The sequence below is a fragment of the Cherax quadricarinatus genome, chromosome 56 (genome assembly GCF_038502225.1).
Source record: "Cherax quadricarinatus isolate ZL_2023a chromosome 56, ASM3850222v1, whole genome shotgun sequence".
In the NCBI taxonomy this organism is placed as follows: Eukaryota; Metazoa; Arthropoda; class Malacostraca; order Decapoda; family Parastacidae; genus Cherax; species Cherax quadricarinatus.
This window is the reverse complement of record NC_091347.1, coordinates 4,768,970-4,791,484: the sequence shown is the minus strand read 5'-3', so window position 1 is coordinate 4,791,484 and position 22,515 is coordinate 4,768,970. Positions and strand designations below refer to the sequence as shown.

At 42.0% G+C, this 22,515-nt stretch overlaps 1 protein-coding gene across 1 annotated transcript; it reads right to left on the bottom strand.

Annotated features, from left to right (window-relative positions):
- Positions 1-6: 6 nt before the first annotated feature.
- LOC128705612 (IQ motif and SEC7 domain-containing protein 1-like) lies at positions 7-2,782 on the bottom strand. The gene is given in 5 exon segments (XM_053800759.2): positions 7-725; positions 728-840; positions 2,046-2,138; positions 2,141-2,383; positions 2,497-2,782. Coding segments are annotated over 5 exon segments (891 nt in total). The 3' UTR covers positions 7-569.
- Positions 2,783-22,515: the final 19,733 nt, after the last annotated feature.

Below are 22,515 nucleotides of genomic sequence, written 5' to 3'. Positions count from 1 at the left end.
ATGGTCTGTGTGCTGACTAGAGGTTAATTCCACAGGGAAGTATACAGTTTATATTAAACTAAACTGTACCTTGCTATTTGTATTAACTGTTGTGCACACATTACACTGAATAAAATTATACCTATCTTCTGGATATCTTTGAAATCCTGATATCTTTAGACTAGCAGTTGCTATGCTAAAATGCCTGTAGACAAGAAGTCTCATTTCTGAGTTATATTCATTAACTGGGATTAGGTATATATTTTTTCAACATGACTTATATACATCATATTTTACACAAGATTATATGTGACTACATCTGACTAAATGGCACTGTATAATTTGTTTGGTTTTAACCTTTGCTACTACTTACATAAGTACCAATGCCTTTGCACACATACATGGTATGAGGTACGCAGGGCTAGTTACAGAACAGATGGTCTGGGCAGCTTCATCTTCACTCTGATCCATTTGGAATGCATTGTGTACGCACTTGAAAGACTAGAATATGGCTAAATACAACCTGACTTTGCCCAAAATCATCTATTCCTTGTGTGGAAGATGAAAAAATGAGGTTGCTTGTGTAACTGTCACACCTCCACTCCAGCTGTACTCGGTTCAGTTCGAGAGATTCTACGTGGACGAAACAATTGACCAAGGAAGGAAGAATTAGGCGTCACTGTACGTCGTTGTAGATGATGCTGGAGGTCTCCATGGGAGGCACTAGACACGAAGGGTTGAACACCCCAGAAGGACCATTCGCAGAATTATCATTGGAGGCACTAGTGGACTGGAAGGACACAGACATGCCAGAGTCGAGCGAGTCCACACTGCCCCCACGCACTGTCTGCCCAACACCCTCTGTGAACCACACCACCACTTACACCACCACAAAATTGAAGTCAAACTGGTTGAAGCTTTAAATTTCTTAAATGCAATTGCACACCAAAGCTAAAATGCTCAATAACACTGTCAAACTGTCGTGATTATTCTCAACACTGAAGTATTCGAGAATACTAAATATTCAGTAAATGCTTTTCAGTTCAATGAATTTTAGCAAATACTGTACAAAATTATAAATACAAAGCTGTGCAATTGTGATCAGGATGTGAAAATTCTACTTTGCATATGCATCTGCTGTGAAGGTTAAGCTACATATATTACACTGGGTGGGTGCAGAGGTAACATGGCTGTGGTGAAGGGGGGTGAGCAGTACAGGTGCATTGGGAGCAAAAATTCTTAAAAGCTATAAATTAACCAGATATGTTTAATAGTTATACTGAATAACAGCAAAACTTATTATTGGTTAAAAAATCAATGCAGCAATAAGTTCTGGGCAACATTCTCATTTAATTCTTTGTTACAAACCCTAGGTTTCACCAGTGAATACTTGGAGACAAAAATGAGTCTAAGCTTATTATTCTGTCATTAAATTGAAAGACATTTTATACTAAGATGTTCTATACCTTTCTTCAGACTATGTACTGTATAAGTCTTATCAAAAAAAATCTTAAAACATTGCACTTATGCTCACACAATAAGGTTAATATATTAATAACAATTCTCTCTACTCACTTGTGCAACTTTGCTAACATGTGCCTACTAAATGCTCTTATCAACCTCCCACCCCAACACACACTCAGTTAGAGTGGTGATAAGACAGAGGTAGCAGTGGAGATGTAAAGAATGTACAATGAAAATAAGATAAACTTTTCAGAAGTATATTTTTTATTTTTTTAGCACTCAGTATTGTCTCATATACAAGTATCCTATCTAAAAACCAAATCCAAGCTACAGTAAGTACCTGAGATTATTAATCATGAATTTAATTAATGGTAATGTTGCCAACATTTACAAATAATGTAGGAAAATGCTTTTTTTCAGTTCTGACAAAAAATAAAAATAGAGTGCACTACAGATAGATGAACAGCACTAATGAAGCAAAGTTACCTTTTAGATTTTTTAGAAATTCACGAGAAATGTGACAAGACTGGCTTTAATGAAAGATTATTCTTCAAGGATTTACTGTATTTGGAATAGTCCTGTATAACAATGATTTAACTTACCAGCTTCATGGATATCCAGTAGGGAATTGCTAAGAGCTGATCTCTTTAAAGTAGAGTCAAGTTTAAGAGTTCCATTCTTCTCACTAGTTGTAGCAATACCATATCAGCTACTCCAGAGTCTCTGTTCTCAGCTGTAGAACTTGGTCTAGACGTTCGTAGTGAAGCCTTCTGTCTCTCCAGTTCTCCTTCAATTCTCAGAGATTCCATCTCGTCCATTTCACACACACTTTCCTTTAAGTCCTCACAAAATTTGGTGCGATCGTGTTCATTGCGGGCATTAAAAATTATTAATACCTTATTATCCACACGGTGTCGAATTTCCATTAAATAAGGGTAATCTGAAAATTAGATATTAAATTCCTCTATAGGTTATTGAATTACATAAATTTAAAATAAATTATTCAGTAATGTCATTTAGTGTTAAACCATAAAAAACTTGGTCACAACTTACGTGGCACTTCCCTAGTGGAAACTGCAAGACCAGCTAGAGGAAAACTCTGCCTAAATGTGTAAGTTACAGAACTTTTCTTCTTTGAGAAAATCTTGGTTACAACCATAAGGTCATTGAAAAGGAAGACTTCTCGCTGGTGAACTCCAACCCTCTCTTTCTTGGTTATATCAGGAATCTCATACAGTCGACAATAACATACAAGTCGACGATGAGGTAGAGCCAAATTTGGCTTTTTGCCTACCATAGTCGGTTGCACCTGAAGAATAATAAATATCTGTAATTTCATAACTTTCTATATCCAAATTAGGTTGGAGTGTTACTATATGGTATGTACTGGAACAATTTATCACTAACTGCATGTAAGAAAACTTACAGAACCTGAAAACTACATTATATAACTTGACCTTCTAATCTGTTCCATAAGTCTACTTAAACAGCAACCGCCCAGGGAGGTACTATCGTCCTGCCAAGTGAGTGTAAAATGAAAGCCTGTAATTGTTTTACATGATGGTAGGATTGCTGGTGTCCTTTTTTCTGTCTCATAAACATGCAAGATTTCAGGTACGTCTTGCTACTTCTACTTACACTTAGATCACACTACACATACATGTACAAGCATATATATACACACCCCTCTGGGTTTTCTATTTTCTTTCTAGTTCTTGTTCCTGTTTATTTCCTCTTATCTCCATGGGGAAGTGGAACAGAATTCTTCCTCCGTAAGCCATGCGTATTTAAGAGGCGACTACAATGCCGGGAGCAAGGGGCTAGTAACCCCTTCTCCTGTATAAATTACTAAATTTGAAAAGAGAAACTCGTTTTTCTTTTTTGGGCCACCCTGCCTCGGTGGGATATGGCCGGTTTGTTGAAAGAAGTCTACTTAAAGCAAGAACATATATTTAAAACTTTTTAAAACAGAAGATTAGTTTGTTACACTAAGTGTTTATTCTTCCCTAATGGAAGGCCCAAATTAATGGCAGACCAGTGAGCTGTCCCCACTGTACTACACTGGTCACTTAAGATTTGCCCAACTAAGCGTATTTCTACAGGTGAACCTCACACCAGCAAGGCTCTATTAAGTCCCTTCAAAACCACTATGAATGACCTGCAAAATTATGACAGTTATGCACAACTCACCAGAGTTCAAACCACATGGCAAATCAGTCCTAAAACTAGCAGGCCAGTATTCTAGCTGCTGTACCATGCAACTTATGAGAGCATAGTACAGAGAATAACACACAGGCCTCCTAGTGTTAGCACTAGCTTGCCATATGTTCAAACCTTCCATTGGGTGAGCTGTTTACAATTATCTCATTGTTACTTCACAAGATATTGAATGCTTGTGCTCAAACCTGGACACCATTAAAAAATTGCCAGTAACTTACAATGGTGGAGACGGAAAAAAAAAAAATAGAGAAGCTAGATACAGCGATTGATAAACAAGGGTGGAGGTCGACCGTTCGTCATTGTAGGAGTGCCAGCAGTCACCGGCTCTTCAACACGCAAGTTATACTTTTGTATCAATCATATCACATATTACTCGGGTAGATAATTTCCAGTAGATCCTTCATGTGTTAGCCCAAATCACCGACCAGTATGTTTTAAATAAGTGACCCACTGATCAGATCAGATAGACTGGTCCGAACCCTTGACTGGTCCGAACCCTTGACTGGTCCGAACCCTTGACTGGCCCGAACCCTGGACTGGTTTCAAACGGTGTCGTTGTGCACTACCTAACAGGTTATTAATATAATTTTCAAGAGGTTGCTAGTAGAATTGCAGTAAATCAACCATTCAAATCATTATGAAGCTGTGTGTAGTCTGTGGTCAGTCAAACAAACGGGCTTCCACATGCATAAATTGTCATTTTTGTGGAAATTGGTGTCACGCCCCTTGTGCAGATATCCAAGAACTAGCTACAAGCAGTATTAAAACAGGGAAGTGTTTTTGGGTATGCCCAAATGAGATAAATCTGTGGACTAAAATCACAAGGGTATTAAAAGAGGTCAACATCAAAGCTGCTTTCATAGACAACCTGGAAGCTTTCTACAACAGATGGGAACATAAAAAGTCTGGGCTGAATGGTACTGCCCTTGATACTGGCCATGTAGTCAGAAACTGTAAGGCTGGAGATGATGTCCTGGTAGTCAGTAAATGGGGGGCTGATAGTGCTGTCCTGGGAGATAGTAATGGTGAAGCTGGAGGTGCTGTCCTGGGAGACAGTAATGGTGAAGCTGGAGATGCTGTCCTGGGAGACAGTAATGGAGAAGCTGGAGATGCTGTCCTGGGAGACAGTAATGGTGAAGCTGGAGATTTTGTCCAGGTAGTCGGGAATTATATGCAGGAAGGAATACATATAAATGACCTCATAGGGGACAGGAGCCATAGTAGGGAAACAAGTGTAGTCAAAGATAAGATAAAACCAATATTGAAAACTAGAAATACTGCAGGAAATAGCAAACAAGAGGACTCCACTAGCAATAGTGAGGATATATTACCAAAAACAACTGGTGGGAGCTCCATTGTTGGTGCTAGGGAGGATAGAAGTAAGACAGGGAAACATGCACCAACAGGGAATACAGTCACAGAAACCCAAGGCAAACGGAAACCAAGCCTGTGCACATACTATGCACTTGGTATCTGCTGGCATGGGAAATCTGGAAAAACAGATGGGACGTGCAACTATGACCACCCTAGAAAATGCAAAACCCATATGACAACAGGAAAATGCAAACTCCCTTCCTGTAAGCTTTTTCACCCTGAACTGTGTACCTCTTCAGTACAGGAAAGACTGTACTATAACTTAAATTGCCAGGCATACCATCTAAAGGGGACAAAAAGATACAAAACATCCAGGCCATGGGAAAACCTGGGTAGCCACAGCCACTCAAGAAGGAGAGGTTTTTTAGTGCCAGGAAGGAAAAAAAACTGGCAGGAAATGGCAGAAATCGTACACCAAATCCAGTCATTCCTGGAGTGGAACCACAGTCGATGGCATCCACTCCAAACCAACAGATACAGATACTAATGCCGGAAAAAAAATCCCCCCCCCCCAGTACCAACAATACCACCAGTCCGATAACATTCTTCTTTGCAAATATACAGGGTCTAAAGCCAGCAACAAACAACAAAATACCTTTCATCCGTGGACTGCTTGCAGAGGCAAAGGCAATGTTCGCGGCTTTCACTGAGACCCACATAAAGGATCACTTGGACAACGAAATATGGATCCCAGGTTACAACCTATACAGATGTGACAGAGTGAACAGGCAAAAGGGGGGGGTTGGCCTGTACATTGCAGAGTCACTTGTTTGCACAGAACTGCTAAATGCCTCAAATGATGTAGTGGAAGTTTTAGCAGTAAAGGTCGAGAACCAAAACCTAGTCATTGTGGTAGTCTACAAGCCTCCGGATGCAACATCCCAGCAATTCCAGGAACAGCTGTTAAAATTGATCACTGTCTGGAAAACCTTCCAGCTCCTGCACCAAACATCTTGCTCCTGGGGGATTTCAACTTAAGGCACCTAAAATGGAGGAATATAGCAAATAATATTGTTGCAGTAATAACACCAGGAGGCAGCTCTGATGAAAACTCACACTCACGCGAGCTTTTAAATCTCTGCACAAAATTCAATTTAAACCAGCAAATAATAGAGCCTACTAGACTGGAGAATACACTAGACCTCATCTTCACTAACAATGATGATCTGATAAGAAATGTTACCATATCAAAAACAATATACTCAGATCACAACATAATTGAGGTTCAGTCATGTATGCGCGGAGCCCCAGACCGACATAATGAGATTAGTCACGAGGGAGCATTCACCAAATTCAACTTCAATAACAAAAACATAAAGTGGGACCAAGTAAACCAAGTCCTAACCGATATAAGCTGGGAAGATATACTAAGCAACACAGACCCCAACTTATGCCTAGAACAGATTAACTCGGTGGCACTCGATGTATGCACAAGGCTTATTCCTCTAAGAAAAAGGAGGAGTAGATGTAAAACAGAAAGAGACAGGCGCTCCCTCTACAGGCGACGGAAAAGAATAACAGAGCGGCTAAAAGAGGTCAATATATCTGAAATGCGTAGGGAGACACTGGTCAGAGAAATAGCAAGCATCGAACTTAAGCTAAAAGAATCCTTTAGGAGTCAGGAATCGCGGGAAGAACTAAAAGCCATAAATGAAATCGAAAGAAACCCAAAGTATTTCTTCTCCTATGCCAAATCAAAATCGAGAACAACGTCCAGTATTGGGCCCCTACTTAAACAAGATGGGTCCTACACAGATGACAGCAAGGAAATGAGTGAGCTACTCAAGTCCCAATATGACTCAGTTTTTAGCAAGCCGCTAACCAGACTGAGAGTGGAAGATCAAAATGAATTTTTTATGAGAGAGCCACAAAATTTGATGAACACAAGCCTATCCGATGTTATCCTGACGCCAAATGACTTCGAACAGGCGATAAATGACATGCCCATGCACTCTGCCCCAGGGCCAGACTCATGGAACTCTGTGTTCATCAAGAACTGCAAGAAGCCTTTTCCATCCTATGGAGAGGGAGCATGGACACGGGGGTCGTCCCACAGTTACTAAAAACAACAGACATAGCCCCACTCCACAAAGGGGGCAGTAAAGCAACAGCAAAGAACTACAGACCAATAGCACTAACATCCCATATCATAAAAATCTTTGAAAGGGTCCTAAGAAGCAAGATCACCACCCATCTAGAAACCCATCAGTTACACAACCCAGGGCAACATGGGTTTAGAACAGGTCGCTCTTGTCTGTCTCAACTATTGGATCACTACGACAAGGTCCTAAATGCACTAGAAGACAAAAAGAATGCAGATGTAATATATACAGACTTTGCAAAAGCCTTCGACAAGTGTGACCATGGCGTAATAGCGCACAAAATGCGTGCTAAAGGAATAACAGGAAAAGTCGGTCGATGGATCTATAATTTCCTCACTAACAGAACACAGAGAGTAGTCGTCAACAGAGTAAAGTCCGAGGCAGCTACGGTGAAAAGCTCTGTTCCACAAGGCACAGTACTAGCTCCCATCTTGTTCCTCATCCTCATATCCGACATAGACAAGGATGTCAGCCACAGCACCGTGTCTTCCTTTGCGGATGACACCCGAATCTGCATGACAGTGTCTTCCATTGCAGACACTGCAAGGCTCCAGGCGGACATCAACCAAATCTTTCAGTGGGCTGCAGAAAACAATATGAAGTTCAACGATGAGAAATTTCAATTACTCAGATATGGTAAACATGAGGAAATTAAATCTTCATCAGAGTACAAAACAAATTCTGGCCACAAAATAGAGCGAAACACCAACGTCAAAGACCTGGGAGTGATTATGTCGGAGGATCTCACCTTCAAGGACCATAACATTGTATCAATCGCATCTGCTAGAAAAATGACAGGATGGATAATGAGAACCTTCAAAACTAGGGAGGCCAAGCCCATGATGACACTCTTCAGGTCACTTGTTCTATCTAGGCTGGAATATTGCTGCACTCTAACAGCACCTTTCAAGGCAGGTGAAATTGCCGACCTAGAAAATGTACAGAGAACTTTCACGGCGCGCATAACGGAGATAAAACACCTCAATTACTTGGAGCGCTTGAGGTTTCTAAACCTGTATTCCCTGGAACGCAGGAGGGAGAGATACATGATTATATACACCTGGAAAATCCTAGAGGGACTAGTACCGAACTTGCACACGAAAATCACTCACTACGAAAGCAAAAGACTTGGCAGACGATGCACCATCCCCCCAATGAAAAGCAGGGGTGTCACTAGCACGTTAAGAGACCATACAATAAGTGTCAGGGGCCCGAGACTGTTCAACTGCCTCCCAGCACACATAAGGGGGATTACCAACAGACCCCTGGCAGTCTTCAAGCTGGCACTGGACAAGCACCTAAAGTCAGTTCCTGATCAGCCGGGCTGTGGCTCGTACGTTGGTTTGCGTGCAGCCAGCAGCAACAGCCTGGTTGATCAGGCGCTGATCCACCAGGAAGCCTGGTCACAGACCGGGCCGCGGGGGCGTTGACCCCCGAAACTCTCTCCAGGTAAACTCCAGGTAATGAAAAGTAGGGGCCCGAGACTGTTCGACTGCTTCCCAGCATACATAAGGGGGATTACCAATTGACTCCTGGCTGTCTTCAAGAGGGAGCTGGACAGAGACCTAAATTCAGTATCTGACCAGCCCGGCTGTGGTTCGTATGTCAGTTTGTGTGCGGCCAGCAGTAACAGCCTCTTTGATCAAGTCCTGATCCACCGTGAGGCCTGGTCATGGACCAAGCAGCGGGGGCGTTGACCCTCTGAATACCCTCCAGGTATACTCTCTGCCAATCTCTAGGTACCTTCTCCTCTTTCATATATTTATTAAATAAAATCACCGACCATTCCAAAACTATATCCCCGCCTGCTTTTAACATTCCTGTTTTGATCCCATTAATCTCAGCTGCTTTACCCTCCCCTCCTTTTCATTCTAACTACTGCCTCACACACCTTCCCCACACTCATAACTGGCTCTTCCTCACTCTTACAAAATCTTATGCCTCCCTGCCCAGTACACTAAATAACAGCTTCCATATCTTCGTCAACATTTAACATTCAAAATATTCCCACCATCTTCCTGATAACTCCAACTCTATTTCTAATGACTCTCTCCTCTCTTATTTTTAACTGTCAAGTCCATTCGTTCCCTAGGCTTCCTCAACTTACTAATCTCACTCCACATCTCTTTCTTATTCTCAGGAAAATTTATTGATAGCACCTCATCCACTCTCTCATCTGCTGTCCTTTTACATGTCTGGGTGAGTAGATAGTTAAATAGATTGCAGAGAGATAAATGATTGCTTGAAATGTTTGTACATATTATGATCTGATTGTGTGTGTCCGTCACATATACACTTTCTGCTGAAACCTAGTATATAACTTTTTACACCTGAAACAAAATATGGGTCTTATCTACGAGTAGAAGCCAAGAATATCTGACATTAATTCCAATACGTTAAACATAATTTACTTGACACCTCAATTGTTAGACACGCATTTGCTCTCACCAAAATGTTAGGCATTGTTTAGATGATAGGATGGATGTTAGACATAAGCTCACTGACACCAAATTAGATGTAAATTAGCTATTGAGTGGATCAATATACATTAATTTTCTTATTCATAATTTAAATGAGGCCAAGTATGTGTTACATTAGTTAAAATTAAGAATGTTCCTCATTCACGAGCTGAAGCTAATCATTTGTCTTATTTATGGGTTGATAAAAAGTGAGTGTCTGATGCTTTATTCACTCTTAAACAGTCATGATAATGTGCAAATTGTAGGTGACCTTGAACCCACACATATCTATGGAGGTGTCCTTGATCTGTGTTTTGGCTTCAACATTACTTCTGCCAGCTGTGAGTCTTCCATTGTAACAGATATAGCGTCTGATCATTTCCCAAGGCTAACCTCTCTAGACATGGGTAATACTATTCTCCCTGGTGGGATATTCAAACGGAAACGTCTTAATGTTTCCCCTGATCAACATGATGACTTTGTTGCACATGTGACTGACTGGTATAATTCCTATGAGTGTACCTCTGTCGAGACTTTTAACAATGACCTTGTGAGCAGTATTCAGAACTTCTTAGAGCCGCCTCTGAAACCTCCTACTACTCTAAATCCAAATGACTTCCATAATAATCATAAGTCTTATAAAAATCATACCTATTACAATGATTCTAAACTTCGAACATTGAAACGTACTGCTCGCAGACTAGGCCTAGCCTATAGAAACCATCGTACCCCTGAAATGCTGAGCCTCTTCCAAACTGCCCTTGCTGCTGCCAGAGAACGTATGACAGAGCTGCGGCAAACAGACTGGGAACAATTTGTCAATGGTCTCAATGCTCACACCCCACTTAGCCGGGCATGGAGGGACATAAATAGAATTAAGGGTAACAGAACTGGCAGATCGCGCACCCTCATCCCTTGCATAGGGCGAATGAGTTAGTCAGTGCTTGGGCTGCTACATCTAGCTATGACAGTCTTCCCAGTACCACACAGGCGAAATTAATGGACAAATATGATGCAAGGGAGAGACTTGTTTGCTTTATGCTCAGCAAGGCAGATGACTGCAACATTCCTTTCACTAATTATGAACTTGATGCAGCACTAACTAAGGGCAACTCCACGTCGCCTGGTGAGGATGGTATTACTTACAACATACTCAGATTGCTGTGTCGAGTACCAGGTAATCCTTTACTTGAATTATATAACATGAGTTATGTCACTGGGGAGCTCCCTAAATCATGGACCAATAGCCTCATTATTCCCATTCCAAAGCCCAATCAACAAAACTCATTTCGCCCAATATCCCTTACTAGCTGCTTGTGTAAAACATTTGAAAGGATGATTCTTAATCGTCTTATGCACAGAATTAAGGAATTCTTGTCACCCCGGTTGCATGGCTTCATGCATGGAAGGAGTGTGCATCATTGCATTACCACCTTTCTCACTCTGCACACTGACAGCTCATACACTACGTTCCTTGACCTTAAATCCGCTTTTGATGTAGCCAACAGACATGTAATCATTAGTGAACTTGCCAGAATGGATGTTGGAGGATGGCTTCTCCGCTGGATTAAAGGTTACCTGTCCAACAGAAAGTCGTCTGTGTTGTTCCAGGGACATAGAAGTGTAACTAAAGATTTTGAATTAGGAACTCCACAGGGAGGTGTGCTTAGTCCCACCCTTTTCAACATTTTGATTAATGCCTTACTTAATGCCATGCCTAGCCAGCCCCATCATTATATGGTTAGTTTTGCTGATGACATAATGATTCACACTACCGGATTCTCCAACACCCAAAACATTCTTAATCATGTTTTAGCCTCGTGTCAGGACCTGGGGTTAATAATCTCAGGGGATAAAACAAAGATACTCAACAGGCGTCCTCCTCGGCAGAGAGGCACAGTTCGTCAGATCCAGTTGCATGATGGGTCTCTTCTAGAATATGTAAGCAGATACAGGTATCTAGGCTTTGAGGTTCCACTACTTGGACCTGTTGTAACGAGACTTTGTCGCCAATACAAAGAAAGGCTGAGAGCACTTAGAGTTGTGGCAGGTTTTCATCCCAGGTATGGTGCTAATGTTAAAATTGTGAAAATGATGTATCTTGCTTATATTAGATCATTGGTTGATTATGCAGCGCCACTACTTGCACTCGTGTCTGACTGGAAGCTTGGAGGGCTGGAAAAACTGCAAAACGAAGCAATGAGGATCATCCTAGGATGCCCTCGTACTGCCAAAATTTTAAATATGCGGAAAGAACTTAATATTCCAAGCATTAGAGATCGTGTTACTGAAAGAAATATCCTTATTGGGGTCAATGTGCTTAGGCTAGCCCATTCAAACCCCTGCACAGAAGCCCTCCAAACTTTCCTCAGCACTGGTGAACATCCTTCCAGATGGATCGAAAAAACTGGAACCGACCTCCGCATGAACCAGCTACATGATCTATATCAAGTTGGACAACAGAGACATTTCCCTGCTCCATGGGATATTACCCCATTCCAAACTACCATTCCTCCATTTCCCCCCAAAACTCTTCTTAAATCACAACCAAAGCTTCGTCTTGAAGCCAAACATGATGCCTTAAGCTGTATTGATAACTTAGTCACACAGAACAATCTTTCACAAATTATTTACGTCGATGGTTCTGTTCACCAGTCCACTGGTGCAGCTGGTAGTGCTGCTGTTGTCACACAGAGTGATGGCTCTCATAAAGAAATTGGAGCACGCATCAATAACTGGGCCTCTACCCTTCAAACAGAACTGTTTGCCATACTCCTTGCACTCAAATGTGTCCATGTATCTAAGGTTGACACTTTAATTGTAACTGATTCTTTGTCATCCATAAATGCTCTCAACTCATTAAGTATAAATTGTGGCATGCTTTTGTCAGAAGCCAGACACAGGTATGGTAAGATTGTGGACAGTGGAGTCAGAGTGCACATGCTGTGGATTCCATCTCACATTGGTCTTCAGATGCATGATAGAACTGATAAATTGGCTAAGCTGTATGCTTTCAAAGAGGGGGTAGATTACAATCTTGGGTTGTCATTTAGCAGTTTGAGAACAATAATACGAAAAGAACTTCAAATGAACTTTATTGACTTAAGACTTAGGGAGATTGACACAAGTCAGTCCATCTATCATCATTCCATCATGCAGGAGGAGCCACATGTCTATGGTGCATCCAACAAGATAAGCAGACTCTTGGATGTCACTACTGCCCGGCTCCGGCTGGGTTACAAGTATCTTTGGCAGGTTAAATCACCACCACCAGATGTAGACCAAACGAAATGTAAACTTTGCCAGATGGACTATTGTCACACATTGCGTCATTATGTACTGGAGTGTGATAAAATTAATGAATTTAGAAACAACTCACTCAGAAGTGTTCAAGAAATGGCTAAGTATTTTATCCACAGTGGTATATTGCAGACCATTCTGGAGAAATACCCTGACTTTGCTAGCTGTAAATAAAGCATTACCACATGTGTGCATGTGTGCATGTGTGTGTGTGTGTGTGTGTGTGTGTGTGTGTGTGTGTGTGTGTGTGTGTGTGGGTGTGTGTGAGGGTGTGTGTGTGTGTGTGTGTGTGTGTGTGTGTGTGTGTGTGTGTGTGTGGGTGTGTGTGTGAGCGTGCGTGTGTGTGGGTGTGTGTGAGGGTGTGTGTGCGGGTGTGTGTGAGTGTGTGTGTGTGTGTGTGCGTGTGTGTGTGTGTGTGTGCGTGTGTGGGTGTGTGTGTGCGTGTGTGGGTGTGTGGGTGTGTGTGTGTGTGTGTGTGGGTGTGTGTGTGTGGGTGTGTGTGAGGGTGTGTGTGTGGGTGTGTGTGAGGGTGTGTGTGTGTGGGTGTTGGTGTGTGTGTGGGTGTGTGTGTGTGTGTGTGGGTGTGCGTCCTTGTGTGTATGCATATATTTGTACGCTCGTGTGCACATGTCCGTGCGTGCGCCCTCGTGTGTGTATGTGCGCGCGCGCGCTAGTGTGGGTGTATGATCCACTTAATATTTGTATTTATAACTCATTACAATTGTGACCAGGTGTGGACGTATCCGTGGTTCATTACTTTGTAATTTGTTCATGACTGTAACCATGTATAGGAGTGAAGCTGATTCATTACCTCTGTAACTTGCCATGATTAGTGACCAGATCTACCTGGAGTTCATTACCTTTGTAACTAGTTCAGCTATCATAACTTTGGGGTCCAGTCACTGGACCCATTATGTACCTTTGTAATCTTTTGACTACCGCCCACAGGATGGGTATGGGGTGCATAAAGATATTAAACTAAAGTGTGTATGTGTGTGTGTGTGTGTGTGTGTGTGTGTGTGTGTGTGTGTGTGTGTGTGTGTGTGTGTGTGTGTGTGTGTGTGTGTGACTCAACAATCAATATTTGCACCAATAACAACTCATTACAGTTGTGACCGGGTGTGGAAGTGTGAATTGCTCATTACTCTATAATTTGTTCATGATTGTAGCCAAAGTATAAACGTAAGTAACCATTCTACAGAATTCATTACCTTTGTAACTTGTGAGCTCATTACCTTTGTACCTAGTTCAGCTATCAAAACTTTGGGGGCCCAGTCCCTGGACCCATTACGTACCTCTGTAATCTGTAAATACCTTTGTAGCTTGTCATGATTGTGACCAGACTTACCTGGAGTTCATTACCTTTGTAAATTGTGAGTTCATTACCTTTGTAAATTGTGAGTTCATTACCTTTGTAAATTGTGAGTTCATTACCTCTGTAACTTGCTCAGCTATCAAAACTTTGGAGTCCAGTCCCTGGACCAATTATGTACCTCTGTAATCTCTTGACTACCGCCCACAGGATGGGTATGGGGTGCATAATAAACATATTAAACTAACTGATGCTTTATTACAAATATAATAACCCATTTTTTTACAAAAGCGCGGGTATGAAAGCTAACTTCAACAATTTTACTCTGATTTACATTCGGGAATGAGAGAATGAACAAAAAATATATTTTCTGAAAGAAGATAAGAAGTATAAAGAAAGAGAATAGATATGGTTCCTCTTTCGCCATAAGTCTGGCAGCGAGGCATTTATGGGAGGCAGCATTTTAAAACCCTGCCTCACTGTTTATTGTGGGAACCACTTACTTGCCCTCCAGCAACCGCCTGCAAACACTTGCTAGTATTTTCACATTTCCAGCTGCCATATTTCATTTTAGCTCAGAACACTGGATTTTTTTTTTTCGTTTTTTTTTTTTTTGGCCTACAAATTATCAAAAATATTTAGTTGTAATAAACGTAATTTAAATCCCTCTCATTAGCTGGGGCAGATAATGGAAAACCTAATAGAGCTTTTTTACGGCGGTTTGTTAAAGATCATAATTTACTTCATTATCTTAAGTACACTCAAACTCAGCCTTTTTCACTCGTATACTTGTCCAATTTCTTTTTAAGCTCTTCCGCACAACCAATTACAGTTGGTGTCCCACAGGGAAGTGTCCTTGGCCCTCTTTCTCCTATACATAAATGACCAACCAAATGCTTCGCAATTACTCAAACCCACACTATTTGCAGATGACACTACATACGTCTTCTCACCCGAGCCCAGTCACGCTAGCCAATACTGTAAATACCGAATTACAGAAAATATCTACCTGGATGAGGACTAACAAACTTACACTAAACATTGACAAAACCTACTTCATTCAGTTTGGTAACAGAGCTACAGATGTCCCTCTTAACATAATGATAAACGGATCACCTATCACAAAGCTAACAGAGGGAAAATTCTTAGGAATCCACCTTGATAATAGACTCAAATTTCATACACATATACAACAAATTTCTAAGAAAATTTCCAAGACTGTAGGCATACTATCGAAGATACGGTACTATGTTCCACAGTCAGCCCTCCTGGCCCTATATCACTCTCTTATTTACCCCTATCTCACCTATGGAATTTGTGCATGGGGCTCAACAACAACTAACCATCTCAGACCACTAATTACCCAACAAAAGGCTGCAGTTAGAATGATAACAAATTCTCACTACAGGCAGCACACTCCACCAATATTCAAAACACTCAACCTACTCACCATACAAAACACTCATACTTATTATTGCACCTATTACATACATAGAACACTTAACTCTGATATTAACCCTCCCCTCAAACATCTCCTTGCCAACCTCAACAGGACACATGACCATAACACAAGGCACAGATCACTCTCTGATGTTCCTTGTGTCCATCTCACGCTATGCAAAAACTCAATGCACATAAAAGGCCCTAAAATCTGGAATTCATTACCTGTAAATATAAAAGAAACACTACCTGTTTATAAATTCAAGTCTCTTCTCAAAGATCACTTACTCACCCAAAACCAAATAAATACTGAATAACTAAACCTTATAAATTGTATATCTTAAATGTTTCTCACAATTATATCACATAAATGTTAAACCTAAAACCCAATCTAACTTTATTATTTTTTAAATACACTACCTAACAGAATACTCCATTCGACTGAATGTACAACAATGCAAGCAACCATATGACCTGTCTTTGTAATACTCACTTGTGCTTTATAGTTATCTGTTTACAATAATGTCTTATCACTGATTTCATCATTGCTTAGTTAATCTTAAGTTAATTTTAAGCCAGCCCGTAATGCTATGCATATAAGTGGCTTTGGCATGCTGCTCTTACCTGTATTTTTTTGTACCTCTGTATGTATGCTCAAATTACTAAATAAACTAAATAAATAAATACATAATAATCACTGCAGTTTTAACCCTTTCAGGGTCCGTCCCATAGATCTACGGCTGGTCGGTGAGTGTCCAAACCGTAGATCTACGCCAAAATTCTAGCGCCGTCAAATTTAGCGCGAAAGCGCTCATAGGCCTACATATGAGAGAATGGGTCTGCGCCGTGGGTGTGCGCCATAAACAAAAAATCTAGGCGCCTGCATAGCATTGTGGGAACGCCGGCTCATTCACCCTTGTTCACCATGCCTCGTCGCAAGTCAGCTCTCACTCCCCGGAAAATTGGGACTCTCCTCTTCCTGTCTGATAGTTCTGACACTGATGGAAGTGGAAATGAAGACGAATTCTACGGCTTTGATAAGTTAGTGACCGAAAATAATGACCAGGATATCGATAATAGTGCAGAAAACCCTGACGATCCTCGACCTTCTACCTCTGGTGTGGGCACTCGTGACTCACGGTCGGGTGTTCCTAAACGTAAGAGAAAACTAATATTTTCCCGTGGCCTGGCCTCTGACTTCAGTAATGACGATGATTCTGACGTGGATTGTGATTTTATTGCGCTCGACGATCGTTCGAGTAGTGATAGTGAGGAAACATATTCACCAGTGAAGCGTCGGTATGTTCGCCGCCGCATGCGCTCGGGTAGTGTACCCTATGCTGTGTCCAGGGGACGAAGTACATCCCGGAGTACATCCCGGAGTACATCCCGGAGTACATCCCGTGGCCCTACACCCGTTTTAGGTAGTGATAGTGAGGATGATGTGGCTACACTTGGCATGGATGGGCCACAGACATCAGTGGATGGTGTTAGTGGGGCTGGTGGTGGTAGTGGCACCGCCATGCATGACTCGCTGTGCCACGCGGGAACCCACGCTGCTGACTCGTCAGTTCAAGGACAAAGCGGAGCGTCACCCACCAGCCCGCCACAACCACCCGTACAACCAGCCTATGATGTCCAGTATCCACCAGCAAACCGTATCTGGGATTGGCAGCAAAATCCCAATTTTGTTCCCAGCCCTCACCACTTTGATGACTCTCAAAGTGGAATTCTACCTACCTGTCCCCTTGGAACCACGGCCAATGAACTGGAATTCTTTGAATTATTCTTTGACCAGCCATTGATGGAAATTATTGTCAGGGAAAGTAATAAGTATTTTCAGTACACCATGGCAAATACGATCTTATCACCACAGTCAAGACTACACAGGTGGAAAGAGACGACTGTTGCAGAAATGTATTTGCTTTTTGCAACAATAATGCTTATGCCTCACGTCTATAAGCATAATATAAAAGCATACTGGTCCACAGATCGGCTAATTTGTACCCCATCCTTCAGTGAAATAATACCAGTGAACAGGTTTATCTTACTGTTACGTATGTTGCACTTCTCTGACAAAACCAGGCCTGACAGAAGTGACAGGTTATACAAGATTAGAAATGTTTTCATGTATCTCAAACAAAAGTTCAGGATATACTTTTATCCATTCAAGAATCTTGTAATTGACGAGTCTTTGATTTTGTTCAGAGGTAGACTGTCATTCAAGCAGTATATACCGAGCAAGAGGAACCGCTTTGGTATAAAATTGTTTGTACTCTGTGATTGTGACAGTGGCCTGGTGTTGGATATTGTTGTATACACAGGTAGTAAAACATTGAAAGATACCAAGATGTTATTGGGTATATCAGGTGACGTAGTGAGAAACATGATGGCACCATATCTTGGTAAGGGCCATACATTATATACCGATAACTGGTACACAAGCCCATTACTCAGTGATTTCATGCGAGTGAACAAGACAGATGTGTGTGGCACAGTGCGTTCTAATCGTAAACATATGCCCAGGCTCAACGCAGGTGTTCGTGGTGATGACGTGCAGGTGTTTACTGCCAATGACATCATGGCATTACGGTGGCATGACAAACGAGATGTCACATTGTTGACAACCATTCACCGTAATGAAATGCAAGACAGTGGCAAAGTTGATCGAGTGACTAATGAATGTATTCGAAAACCAGTGACAGTGATTGATTATACACAAAACATGCGCTTGGTTGACAAGTGTGACATGCAGATTGGTTTTGTTGACTGTGTTCGTAAGAGTTACAAGTGGTACATGAAACTTTTCTTCCATCTCATGGACATTTCAATGCTGAATGCATATAATATGTACCAAATAAAGACTGGTAACAGACCACCGTATGGTGAATTTTGTTTGTCTGTTGTCAGACAACTCATAATGAAGTACCAGGTAACAACACCTGCAATACAACATGGTCCTCGAATTCATCACAATATACCCAAGCGTTTGAGGAGAGAAGGTGATCATTTCATAATACAGCTTCCTTCAAGTCAAAAGAAATTTGCTCAGAAGAGATGCATTGTCTGTGCACAAACAAAACGACGGCAACAAAGACGCAAAGACACTCGGTTTATGTGTGAGGAATGTAAGGTGCCTCTGTGCATGGTGCCTTGTTTCAAGGAGTTCCACAAGCTCCAGCAGTTCTAAAACCATGTCCAGTGATTGTAAATATGTAAATATATGATAGAACATTAGTATTATACAATATTTGTGCATGTTTATTGTAATAAACAACAGTGGTAAACAATAATATGATAATAACTTTAGTGCGGTTATTGTGTTCAATACAGTGAGTATATATATATCAATTATATACAGTATTGGTCTCTCAGGCCCCAAATGTTAGTAGGAATAGAAAAAAATTGGAAAAGAAAAGAAAAAACAACTAAAACAACAAAATAATATAATACGCGTATGTGGAATTCGTCGATGTTGCCGCCACCACATCATTTTCTACAAACTTCTTGGCACTGTATCTCGGTAAGTACTGATCAGATTCTATTTTTTTTTGTTTTATTACCTTCACAAAAATATGCTCTTTAATTCTGTAAGAAAAAATAATTTTTTTTTTTTCAAAATTTCTTGGACACTGGTGCGTGACTTCAGATTTTGGCCTTGGACCCTGAAAGGGTTAAATAGATAAAAGTAACTTTATGGATAGCAGCAGACATTATCTGGAGGAAAGCTTACCTTAATGATACTGGTGAACTGTATAACTGTGGGATTAACTTTTTATTAATGGCAAGCAATATGGGTTGTAATTGTTCAGTAGTCTATATAAATTTTGTTGAGCTTGGTTTATATTTCTGAAGTGTGGTTGTGTACTTGCCTGTGTGGTTGTGCACTTGCCTGTGTGGTTGTGTACTTGTCTGTGTGGTTGTGTACTTGCCTGTGTGGTTGTGTACTTGCCTGTGTGGTTGTGTACTTGTCTGTGTGGTTGTGTACTTGCCTGTGTGGTTGTGTACTTGCCTGTGTGGTTGTGTACTTGCCTGTGTGGTTGTGTACTTGCCTGTGTGGTTGTGTACTTGCCTGTGTGGTTGTGTACTTGCCTGTGTGGTTGTGTACTTGCCTGTGTGGTTGTGTACTTGCCTGTGTGGTTGTGTACTTGCCTGTGTGGTTGTGTACTTGCCTGTGTGGTTGTGGCCTGTGTGGTTGTGTACTTGCCTGTGTGGTTGTGTACTTGCCTGTGTGGTTGTGTACTTGCCTGTGTGGTTGTGTACTTGCCTGTGTGGTTGTGTACTTGCCTGTGTGGTTGTGTACTTGCCTGTGTGGTTGTGTACTTGCCTGTGTGGTTGTGGCCTGTGTGGTTGTGTACTTGCCTGTGGGTTGTGCCCCTCCCCGTGGGGGCTTTTCCCTTTGGGGCCCGTGTACTTGCCCGTGGGTTGGGGAAATTGCCCGTGGTTGCGTACCTCCCCGGTGGCTGTGTCCCTGCCCGTGGGCTGGGGGACTTGCCCGTGGGGTGGTACCTGCCGCGTGGCTGGTACCTCCCCGTGTGGCGGATTTCGCCGGTGGTTGTGAATTTCCCCGTGTTTGTGTCCCTTCCCCGTGTGGTTGGTATTTGCCTGGGGTTGTCCTTCCTGGGGCTTTTTCCCGGGGCCTCGTGGCTGTTCTCCCCGGGTGGCGGATTTCCCCGTGTGGCTGTGATTTGCCCGTGGCTGTGCACTCCCGTGTGGCTGGACTCTCCCCGTGGGCTGACCTTCCGTGTGGCTGTGTATTTTCCCCCTGTGGCTGGGGCACTTTTCCCCGTGTGGCTGTGACTTGCCCGTGGCTGTGACCTGTTCGTGGGGGACTCCCCCCTTGTGGCTGTGTACTTGCCGTGTGGTTGGTACTTTCCCCGTGGTTGTGACCCCCGTGGGTTGGACCTGCCCGGGTTGTTCTCCCCGTGGGTTGTGATTTGGGCCCGGTGGCTGGTACTGCCGTGTGGTTGTTATTCCGTGGGTTGTTTTACCCCCCGTGGGTTGTGACTCTCCCCCGGGGTGTGGTTGCTTTTTCCCCCGTGTGGTTGGGAATTTGCCTGTGGGGTTTGTGATTTGCCTGGTGGTTGTGAAATTTGCCTGTGTTTTGCCCGTGTGGCTGTGTACTTCCCCGTGTGGCTGTGTACTTGCCGGGGTGTGGTTGTTTTATTTGCCTGTGTGGTTGTTTTACTTCCTGTGTGGTTGTGTACTTGCCGGGGTGGTTGGGGGTACTTGCCTGTGTGGTTGTACTTGCCTGTGTGGCTGTGTACTTCCCTTTGGTGGTTGGGGATTTGCCTGTGTGGTTGTGAAATTTGCCTGTGGGTTGCAGTGGTAAAGTCAAAAAGTTCCGGGCCCTTCCCTTTTTGTGGATTTAATTTGTCAAGGTCAAAATATTTATGGGAAAAGTTTTTGTACTAACAACTTTCCCCCGTTTAGATGGTAACTTGTTTGCCCTTTAAAAGGGGAAAGGAAAAGGAAAGAGGCCCCTTTTTTACCAGTGGGGCTAACATTGATTTTTGGAATTAACCATATACCTTTCAAACCTGGGGAAAGGGACTTCAGGTGCCGGGGACTTTTGGTGTGTTTAGTAAGCTGCACCCCATTCTCCTTGTTTAATTTAACTTTAAAATTTTGGGTTAAATTTAATGCAATGTATGATTGCCGGGTGTGTGTGATGCCACCTGCACTTGGAGGGGAGTTGCCCACCAGGATGCCAAAAAAACCCCATTTACTTCCCAAAGGGTTATCACTTTTTATAATTTTTTTAAATTTGGGATGTAAAATACTGTTAGTGAATTTTTTTTCCAGATTATGAAATTTTTTTTTAATGGGATAATTCATTCTTTGGGTGATGGGGGAATACTGAACCCACTGAAGGAGTAAAAAAGATATTTTTTTTTTTAATATAAATTTTACATTTTTTTTGGGTGCACTCATACTTTTGAATGTTCATTTCGTATGTATAGATCTTGGGTTTTTTTTAGTAAAGAAAACGGGGTTTTTTAAAATACAGTAATGGTTGGAGGAGAGGAGGGGGGGGTAGCAAACCCCAAAAAGGGAAGGTCTTGGGTTTATGGAAGAGGATGTTCGGGGGGAAAAGAAGGGGAAACCCCTGGGCCAATTTGGTAATGTTCCTTCCCCGCCTCCCCCCAGTGTTTGTTTCCTTCCCGCAATTCACTGCTTGCCCCCTTTTATTACACCCTCTGCCTTGCCCCCTTCATGCCTCCAGCAAGATGAACCAGGCCCCCCATTCTGTAATTTTCTACAAATGAACACATGGAAGTTAGTGAAACAGGGTTTTGGCCAGATGGGTTTTGAGAGAACTAAAACTAGTATATTTTAAAGGTAGCCCCAGCTTTCAAAAAACTCTTGGGCAAATCTGTGTTCATTGCATTATGTTTTGAACAAGATTTGGGGGCCACACTGGCACTGCACATTAACCCCAAACGCCCAAACAGATCGTTCTAATTCAGAAAATAGATCTACTTTTTTTTTCATATTTTCAAATATAACAACAAAAAAATAGATGGTTTTTTTCGTTTTCAAATGTAAAACAAAAGATCTACGTTTTTTTCATATTTTCGGATGTTTAAAAAAGTTTTATAGGGTTTTAAGTGTAGGGTTTTTTCAGGGAAAAGGGACCTCCCCCCTAAACCCCGGAAAGGGACCAATTAATGTAGCGACAGAAAGGTTTTAATTAAGAGGGCTGAAAGGTACGTAATTAATGTAGTTTAAAACAGGGGAATTTAATTGAAGGACAGAAATACCAATTAAGAAGCCATTGGGGAAATACCTAATTAATGTAGGGACAGAAAGGTACCCAATTAATGTAGCCAGACAGGTACCCAATTTAAAGAAGGACAGAAAG